The sequence below is a fragment of the Cervus canadensis genome, chromosome 18 (genome assembly GCF_019320065.1).
Source record: "Cervus canadensis isolate Bull #8, Minnesota chromosome 18, ASM1932006v1, whole genome shotgun sequence".
Taxonomy (NCBI): domain Eukaryota; kingdom Metazoa; phylum Chordata; class Mammalia; order Artiodactyla; family Cervidae; genus Cervus; species Cervus canadensis.
Window position 1 is genome coordinate 39,840,940 of NC_057403.1, and position 10,554 is coordinate 39,851,493.

The 10,554-nt window shown below is 45.7% G+C and overlaps 1 protein-coding gene across 1 annotated transcript in view; it reads left to right on the forward strand.

The window, feature by feature from the left end:
- Nucleotides 1-2,813, forward strand: part of CNGB1 (cyclic nucleotide gated channel subunit beta 1) — a 74,095-nt gene extending 71,282 nt beyond the window's left edge. Inside the window, exon 32 of the mRNA XM_043436424.1 lies at nt 2,346-2,813. Within this exon, the coding sequence (XP_043292359.1) occupies nt 2,346-2,807 (462 nt within the window). The 3' untranslated portion in view covers nt 2,808-2,813. The remainder of the gene's footprint in view (nt 1-2,345) is intronic.
- The last annotated feature ends 7,741 nt before the right edge of the window (nt 2,814-10,554 follow it).

The window sequence follows — 10,554 nt, forward strand, 5'->3', positions numbered from 1 at the left end:
AGAATGCCAATTAGAATTATTGCACTAATTATGGTTGTTCATAACTGTCCTTTAGGAAGGCTGCTGGGAAAGGGGGGGGATGGGGTTAGGCAGAAGCTCAGTGGTGGGGATGGGGAGCGGACGGCAGTCTACATGACAGAATTCAAAGGAGCCTGGTGAACTTGTCTCAGTCCAGGCTGGTGTCAGAGTCCAGGAGACCTGTTCAGAGGTCATTTGACAGCAGGAGTCAGGGAATGACACCCAAGTCACCTAGGGTTCCAAGACATTCTCCAGATACATCCACCAAACTCTACACCTAATGCAACTAGAGAAGGAAGAAATGAAGAACCCCAGGGTTAGTAGAAGGAAAGAAATCTTAAAAATTAGGGCAGAAATAAATGCAAAAGAAACAAAAGAGACCATAGCAAAAATCAACAAAGCTGAAAGTTGGTTTTTTGAAAAGGTAAATAAAATTGACAAACCGTTAGCCAGACTCATCAACAAACAAAGGGAGAAGAACCACATCAACAAAATTAGAAATGAAAATGGAGAGATCACAACAGACAACTCTGAAATACAAAGGATCATAAGAGACTACTACCAGCAGCTCTATGCCAATAAAATGGACAACTTGGAAGAAATGGACAAATTCTCAGACTGAGGAGAGATGTGACTGTCTGGCTCACAAACTGTTAAGGGCAAGGTTGAGCTGGTTTTTAAACTTGGGCTCTTAGGTGCTGGCTGGTGTGTGGAGCTGAGTAAACGGGCGCTCTGATAGTGTTCTCAGCACAGTGAAAGGTTTTATCTGAAATGGATCAGCAATTTGTTGCTTCTAAGTGTTAGCTCTTCACCCAGGCAGCTTGAAGATGTGCATTCAATTTGCATACAGGTGCTCATAAAAGGCAGTTTTAGAACAACCCGGGCAGAAGGGCGGAGTGCAAGGAACTCTTAAACAGCAGCCTAAAGACACAGGTCCAAACCCTGGCTCTGTCACCCTGTGTCCTGGGGAAGCTCCTCCAGGACATCCTGGGACCCAGGTTACTCCTGGCTGTCCCACGGGGTGGCAGAGATGAAGCAGGATATCTTGGATACTTGTATAAAAGCATGTTCAACAAGGTGAAACATTTGATCAACCTTCCCATGATCCTTCTGGCTCCGTTCACAGCAGGATGCTTCAAGAAGATCCCACGAGGGGCCCCACGAGGCATCCTGCCCTGGAAGTGTGTTGTCAGGGTTTGAGGGTGGTGAGGTGAAACAGGCATTCCAAAACATGCAGAAACAGCAAGACGGGGAGCTGCAGGTCCCAGAACTGCCTTGCTATCCAGGAGCTTCTTGGGTAACCCCACCTTTACCCAGTTCCCTTCCTCCAGCACCCTCTGACTTGAGTACACTTCAGGGGCTCGCTAGTCTCCATAATAAGCACACTGACTGCTCTCATGTGAAACTCCCTAAGAACCACCGGGCCTTCTCCTCTGGGGGCTGTTCCCTCCCCAGCTTCCTCCCACTCCCAGATGGGGTCAGACAGCAGGAGGGGCCATGGGTATCCACAAAGGCTTGGATTTTCACCCACTTCCCTAATTATACCCATAGGAACCTGGGTCCCTAGAACCCCGCAGGGTGGAGACTGGACGTACCCACCAAGTCCACAAACACAGGGGCTCAGTTCAGCCCAACGCCAGTGGCGCCCAGCCCATTCTTCCCTGGGGGTCTCAACCTGAGAGACCCTCCGAGAAATGGGCAGGCCACAACTGCTTCTGCTCTCACAGCCTTTACCTTATATTTATTTATCTCTTGCTCTCTCTCTCTCTCGTTTTTTTTGACTGCACCCTCTGGTTTGTGGGATCTTAGTTCCCCGACCAGGAATTGAACTCAGCCCTGGCAAGGGAAGTGCAGAGTGCTGACCATTGGACCACCAGGGAATTCTCAGCCTTTACCTTATTTGCTTAGAGTTTTTCTCATACTCCAGCGAACACACATCCAGGCTAGCTGGGCGGGGCAGGCCGGCTAAGCTTTGCAGAGGCCTTGGCGGCGGTACCTCCTGGTCACAGCCTCTCTCTCCTCCCTCATTTCAGTGCGGGGCCCTGCCGTTGAACCCACATTCTCACTCAGGCTTCCAGCCCTACAGCTCCACAGACACCTAAATATCCCAAAGACCTTCACCAAACCCTACCCAGACTTTGAATCCTTAAACTTCCCCACAATATATGTTTCTACCAAATAAGCCTGACGCAGCGCCGTCCAATGTTACAACTGTTAGATTTCACCTGCAGGGTGCCATCGTCCTCTCAGGGGTCCGAGGATGAGGAAAGTGTCCGAGACCCCTCCAAGACCCCTCTGCCTCACTAGTCACTCTTTCTGGATTCCAGGCCAAGAGCTCGGAAGATGCCGCCCTGGGACAGACGGGATCGGCCGCCCCAGAACAGCACCCGGCTCCAGAGCCGCCGGCCCCAGAGGCTCCAGCCCCAGAGGCCCCCGCCCCACAGCCGCCGGCCCCAGAGCCCCTGGCCCCAGAGGCCCCCGCCCCACAGCCGCCGGCCCCAGAGCCCCCGGCCCCAGAGCCCCCGGCCCCAGAGGCCCCTGCCCCAGAGGCCCCGGCGCCGCGCTCTCCACCACCTGCCTCCCAGGAGAGGCTGGATGGAGACGAGGAGGCCGCGGCGCGGCCAGAGGAGCACTCGGTGCGGATCCACGTGAGCCCGGGCCCGGATCCCAGCGAACAGATCCCGTTGGTGGAGATCCCTGAGGAGCAGGAGGAGAAGGAGAAAAAGGAGGAGGAGACAGAAGAAAAGGAAGACGGGGAGGAGGCGAGGAAGGAGAAGGAGGAGGAGTGAGCGGCAGTTATGCGCTACCCACGCCCCCAGCCCCCGCAGGTGCGCGCTCCCCACCACCCGGCGCCCCGCCTCGCGGCCCCGCCCCCCTCGTCCCCCCTGCACCCCGCACCCTCCGCTCCCAAAGGCCAAGACGCTGGTCCGCGGTGGTGGCCTCAAGTGCTCGGCCGGTGGTCCTGATCTGACATCAGTTTCTCCATCTCCCGGGGCTGGTCTTGAAATTAACAGACTTCATAGTGTCTGTGCCGGGTGAGTTCCCACCGTCACTAGAGAACCCTGCCTCCTCTGCACCTGTAATTATATTTAAGAACAAAATACTTTTCTGTAGGGCTTCAATACATGGGAAGCCTTGTTGGAGAAACAAAGCGTTGTTGAATGTTTGGATTTTCCCCTTAGGAATTTGTCTTCCCCTCATTTCAAGAACAGAAAACATTTCTGGCAGAAGTGGGAGACAGCTCTGCTGTTCCTTTGACAAGTGGAGATTGCACGCGCATCTGATGGTGGTCTGGTGCTGTCTCTGCTGGGCAGTCACATGAGGAACACCGTGCTCCTTAGGGCAGTTAGTACTTACCTTCCGCAGACTATATCCCACTGTGCCCAGTGATGCTGTTTTCTTAGAATAGATATGATGGAAATGGTTTACTGGCAAGAAGCTCTGAGTGTTTCTGAGCATCCACTCTGCCAGTTAGCTAATCCTCTTCATCAGGGATTAACCCATTACTTGTTTTTGACACCCTTGCTGTAGAGATGATGATGTGTGCTAAGTCACTTCAGTTGTGTCTGACTCTTTGCGACCCCGTGGACCACAGCCTGCCAGGTTTCTCTGTCTGTGGGATTCTCCAGGCAAGAATACTGGAGTGGGTTACCATGCCCTCCTCCCAGGGATCATCTTTCCGACCCAGGGATCAAACCCAAGTCGCTTATGTCTCCTGCATTGGCACATAGGTTCTTTACCACTAGCGCCACCTGGGAAGCCCTCAGAGATAATGGTAGCAATTTCCACTAAGCCTAGAAGGTAGAGTCTCGTGACTAACACCACTGAAATTTCTGGGCTTTCTCCAGAACAAGTCATGTTGCTTTTATAATGAAAAAAGGAAAAAGAGTCATTCAGTCAAATGAATATTTATTGAGAGGATTATATTTGCATACCACATGGCTCTTTGGGGGGTGTGGGTGATTATAAACAAAACTAGTATCGGGCCATTTGTTCCCATCAGCAACAATGAATACAGAAGACCTGGCATTCCAATAGGTCCTGCCCATTTCATATAAAATTACAGAAACCTGGTGAACTACAGAAGGGGCCTTTGAAGGCTGGCAAAGTTGTGTTCTTAATCCATTCAAATGAAAGCAGAGCATTCATTTCCCCTGTGAAGAGTAAACAATATGGGAATTCCCAGACTGGCCTAAGTATTGCTAAACCCCAGGGTAACGAACAGATTTGCCTAGTCCCTGTTGTATCATGTGATCTTAGTAATCATTCTATTGAATATAGTGATGAGCAGTGTTATTAACTGACCTTTCAAAAAACTTTTATTTTTAAAGGTAATAACCTATTTGCTAAGTCACTTCAGTCGTGTCCAACTCCCTGTGACCCCATGGACTGTAGCCCACCAGGCTCCTCTGTCCATGGGATTCCCCAGGCAAGAATACTGGAGTGGATTGCCATGCCTTCCTCCAAGGGATTTTCCCAACCCAGGGATCGAACCCATGTCTCATTATGTTTCCTGCATTGGAAGGCAGGTTCTTTACCACTAGAGCTACCTGGGAAGCCAATAACATATTTACATATGTACCAAGGATAGTTATTAAAAATTCTCCCTCCTACCCCAGATTTCCAACTGCCTTGGTCCCCTTCCTGGAAGCAACCATGATTATCAGTTTCTTGTTTATTCTTTCAGAGATATTTTTAAGCTTGCACAAGGAAATTTGTAAATTCACTCTGATTTCCTTCCTTCCCTCCCTACCCCCCTCCAAATGGTAACAGACTAGAGCTGCTGTTATTTTTCACTTGATTTATTTTGGAGATTGTTTCCTATCAGAACATAAAGGACTTGCTTATTTTTTCTGGACTGCAATCTAGCCCATTGTATGGATGTACCGTAACACTTAGGGGCTTCCCCTGTGACTCAGCAGTCAAGAATCCGCCTGAAATGCAGGTGAGGAGGAGACGCAGGTTTGATCCCTGGATTGGGAAGTTCCCCTGGAGGAGGGCATGGCAACCCACTGCAGTATTCTTGCCTGGAGAATCCCATGGACTGAAGAGCCTGGCGGGCTACAATCCATGGGGTTGCAAAGAGTCGGACATGACTGAAGAGGTACACGCACTGTAACACTTAACCTCTCTCCCATTAATGGCCATTTGCATTGTTTCCAGTCATATGCTGTTAAAAGTAATGCTGCAGTTAAAAATACTGTACAGATATCATTTCACTGGTAAATACTTTTTAAATTGGAGAAGTCTGGAGGCTTGGGCTAATTTTTTCTTTACCATCCCCATTCCTCTTTATCATATTTGGACTATATATTCTATGACCCAAGCATAGAGAATGCATCCATCTTAGCAAGTATTTCAGATATATCAATCAGCTTATTGCCTTTCAGTAGATGGCAAAAAGTTTCAAAGACACTTTCACTGTGATCTTCTACTTACTAAGGAATCTTTGTTATATAAATGTACTTATTCTTTTAGATATCATCCCTTGAGTATATACTGCTTATTATATAAAGCGAGAGATTTTTGAGGTTTCCAAGAATTGTCCTGGAAAGAAAATTGATTTTGAAATGAGATCAGCAGTGTCTTAATTTCACTGAGAAATCTCATAAAACTTGATACTTTCACAAACTTTGGATATTAGATAAATTGAGTTTGAGGCTGACCTTATTCTCCAAATAGAATGAGATGGGCTGATTGCCAAGATATGGATGATACAGATCAGGAATACTATTATTCTGCAGCTGAAACAGGACTTCTACTTATATGTGTTGTCTCTACTAATTTAAAATGTTTCAACATTTCCTGCATTTTGGTAGAAAATGAACATCAAGTTATTTTTTTAACTGCATAAATATTTTAAATAAAATGAAAACCAAGAAGCTGTTTGCAGTTTCATTATCCAAATGTATTCGGCTCCCTGGAATATTTTCATTCATTTTCTTAGTAAACATGAATACTGTGTTTGCACTCTGGCTTTTATCCTATTATAATGCATTTTAATTAAAAGTATTTAGACAAATGTTCCTGGCTTGTGGATTCATTTCAGAAACTGACCAAGTATGACAGACATTTTTATGAGAAAAATGAAGTTTATTTTCCAGCTCAGTCTCCCTAGTTGATCTCCTGTGGCCATCCTTGGGGCTATAATCCATCCTGTATTTCTGTTGCTGGACTGATATCCCTTATGAAACCGCCCCTAGTAGTTAGAGTCCCTCAGAAACAGCCCTTTTATGTCCAGTCTTACACAGCCCACTCCTTACAATTTCCCCAACCTCATTAGATGTGTTCTAATGCTGACACTTCAGAGAGCTGACACGCATGAATTCTGGATTTACACTGCCTAGCTTCCAATCCCGGCTTGACCGTGTACCTCTCTGAGCCCCAGTAACCTCATGGAGATAATACATTGCACTGCACAGGGCCACTGAGACGATCAAATAATAAACTGGCATGGTCAAGTCTGCATGGGCACAAGAAATAAAGCCGAAGTGCCACCCCGCCCCCCTTGCCCAGCCACAGTTGGAATAGATTAGAAGCCCGCTCAGAACTCTGTATTCTCTGAATTCTGCCACTGCCTGTGATTATTACACATGCCGAAGGGGCATGATCACCTCTTTCTTTGCTCTTTAACTAATAGTTTGTACAACAGCCTGGATATATGTGAATTATAACAATACCAAGCACAGCTTTGCCCACCATCCCTGAATATCTTTAACCCAATCTCTTACATAAACAGACCCAACCAAGGCTGATTCTCTTGGGATGGTCTCTCCGTTCTGGGCTACACCCAGGGCAGGCCTCATGGGTACATGACCCATGCGGTCACACGTGGACCTGTGCTTGTCACCATGTTTAAATTCTTAATAATTTGTAAACCAGAGGGCTCACATTTTTATTTGTACTGGGCTCCACAAATTATGTAGGCTGTCCTGCCATCTGAAAAGACCAGTGGAGAGGGAGGTAGAGCTGTGTCTCTTCTGTACTCAGCTTCCTGCTTCTTCTTCCTGCTTCCCTTTCAAAAGCTTACCTTTCAGTCATGTTTCCTGACTCAAGCAGGATGACCCAGACTAGGCCCATTGACTCTTACCTGGGAATCTGAATCTTGAGGGCTATTGCCCCATCCTCCTTGCTAGCAGAATCCTGATTTAGTTTTGGGCAGCAACATGCCCAGTCCCAGGGGATGAAGCCCCCAGTGTAAGCCAATCATTGCTCTTCAGACCCCTTATGCCAGACACTCACTCTCCCAGCTCTCCCTGCGGCTGGAGGTGCTCATTGGACCCAAACCTAACCAATGAGTATACAGGGAAGGATGATGGGCGGGCGCCCTAATAAAGGAACCCCACCCTGTGCTTTGGTCCCTCTTTCTTCCTTGCAATGCCGATCAGTTCAGTTCAGAAAATTCTGAAAGAGATGGGAATACCAGGCCACCTTACCTGCCTCTTAAGAAATCTGTATGCAGATCAGGAAGCAACAGTTAGAACTGGGCATGGAACAACAGACTGGTTCCAAATAGGAAAATGAGTACATCAAGGCTGTATATTGTCACCATGCTTATTTAACTTATATGCAGAGTACATCATGAGAAATGCTGAACTGGATGAAGCACAAGCTGGAATCAAGATTGCTGGGAGAAATATCAGTAACCTCAGATAAGCAGATGACACCACCCTTATGGCAGAAAGTGAAGAACTAAAGAGCCTCTTGATGAAAGTGAAAGGAGAGTGAAAAAGTTGGCTTAAATCTCAATATCCAGAAAACAAAGATCATGGCATCCAGCCCCATAAATTCATGGCAAATAGATGGAGAAACAGTGGAAACGTGGCAGACTTAATTTTTTGGGCTCCAAAATCATGCACATGGTGACTGCAGCCATGAAATAAAAAGACTCTTACTCCTTGGAAGAAAAGTTGTGAGCAACCTAGACAACATATTAAAAAGCAGAGACATTACTTTGCCAACAAAGATCCGTCTAGTCAAGGCTATAGGTTTTCCAGTAGTCATGTATGGATGTAAGAGTTGGACTATAAAGAAAACTGAGTGCCAAAGAATTAATTGATCCTTTTGAACTGTGGTGTTGGAGAAGACTCTTGAGAGTCCCTTGGACTGCAAGGAGATCCATTCTAAAGGAAATCAGTCCTGAATGTTCATTGGAAGGACTGATGTTGAAGCTGAAACTCCCAATACTTTGGGCACCTGATGCGAAGAGCTGACTCATTTGAAAAGACCCTGATGTTTGGAAAGATTGAAGGAAGGAGGAGAAGGGGATGACAGAGGATGAGATGGTTGGATGGCATCACTAACTCGATGGACATGAGTTTGAGTAAACTCCGGGAGTTGGTGATGGACAGGGAAGCCTGGTGTGCTGCAGTCCATGGGGTCCCAAAGAGTCGGACACGACTGAGTGACTGAACTGAACTGAACTGAACCCCATGCTTTGGTCCCTCTTTCTTCCTTGCAATGCTGATGGGGAGAATCTATTTGGAGATGCAACAGACATCTTGTGACTGAAGAGTCCAAGAATAAGAAGAATCAGAGGTGCAAACTGTGACATGCTGGTGTTGCCAGATCAACTCTGAAATCACTTATCTCTAGAATACTTGTTATATGAGATCATGACATACCTTTGTTATTTAAGTTGTGATCTCTGTTACCAGAAGTTGAAAGCATCCTGATAGAGGAGCAATGGAATGGAGGGAGAAAGAGAGAAAATAGGAGCAGATGTATCACAACTTCAGTACTATGACCTCACCAATCATTTACTCCCATTGCTGAGATTCCTTCCTGCCCCCAACCAGTTTTATTGAGAAATAATTGACAACATGACTGTATAAGTGTAAGGAATGATAATTAGATCTACATATATTTTTAAGTGATCACCACAATAAGTTCAGCTAACATGCATTTTCTCATGTAGATACAATTTAAAAAAGAGGAAATTCGGATTTACTCTCTTAACTTTCCTATGTATCATACAATAGTGTTAGTCCTAGTCATTGCATTGTACATTACGTCCCTAGTACCTGTTTATTTTATAACTGGATGTTTGTACTTTTTTGACCACTTACCTCCAATTTCACACCCCTCCCCACCCAATTCTGCCTCTGGTAACTACAAATCTGATCTCTTTCTTTCAAGAGGTTTGTTTTCTTATCTGTTTTTTGAGATTTCATGTGTAAGTGAGAGCTTACAGTATTTGTCTTTCTCTGACATTTCATTTCGCATAATGCCTTCAGAGGCCACCTGTGTTGTGGTCGGATTTCCTTGTTTTTTTATGGTTGAATAATATTCCACAGTATTATATGGAATATATATATCATATTTATCACACAATTTTTTAAATTAAAAGATACTTTATTGCTAAAAAGTCAAAACAATTGCAAACCATCAAAGGTCATTGATCACAAATTACCATAATAAATATAATAATAAAAGTTTGAAATATTGCAAGGATTACCAGAATGTAACAGAGACATGAAGTGAGCAAATGTAGCTGGAAAACAGTGCTGATAGATTTGCTTGATGAAGGGTCACCACAAAACCTCAATTTGTGTATAGCACAAGTTTTTATCCATTCATCCATTGATGGATACTTAAGATTGTTCAGGTTCTTATTACTCCCTGGTGTGGTCTTCAGCTTTTCCTGAGTGACAAGAGCTACCTTGGCGTATTTTGAATACATTTATCTTTGGTTTAGGAACTTGCCACGTGGCGCTAGTGGTAAGGAATCCGCCTGCAGGAGACACAAGAGATGCAGCTTCGACCTCTGAGTTGGGAAGATCCCCTGGAGGAGGAAATGGCAACCCGCTCCAGTATTCTTGCCTGGAGAATCCCATGGATAGAAGAGCCTAGCGGGCTACAGTCCATAGGGTCACACAGAGTTGAACACAACTGAAGCAACTTAGCATGCATGCACAGGTAACTCAGTGGTAAAGAATCTGCTTGCCAAGCAGAAGACGGTTCAATCCCTGGGTTGGGAAGATCCCCTGGAGAAGAAAATGGCAACCCACTCTTATATTCTTGCTTGGAATATCCCATACAGAGGAGCCTGGCGAGCTACAGTCCATGGGGTCACAAAAAGTTGGACATGAGTTAACTAAAACAACAACAAATAATAATAAGTACTTGGCTCCCACTTATTCCAGGCCTCCCCTCTGGCCAGGGATCAGCAGTCCTACACTTGTAGTTGGACATGCCACAGGTAAGGCATTTTTCTGTGCTTTGAAAAAAAAAAAGGAAGGAGGTCATTATCCCCCTCCCTTCCTGAAACTCTCCTTGGAAAACTTAAGTGGGCTTGAAACTTAACTCCAACCATTTTGTATATAAAAAGTCTTTCCTAGAGCTAGATAGCCCTTAGTGTCTGCTTCTACTGTCTAATACAGTCTCCAAGTTTTGGGACTTCTCCATTTTGAAGTAAATACCTGAGGAGAAGGCCCTGGTGTCTTCTGACACCTAGGGGCTGAACTTTGGTGTCTGGGTCCAACTAGAGCTCTTTGGCCTCTCCCTGAGATAAGAAGAACTTGATCATCCTTTCAG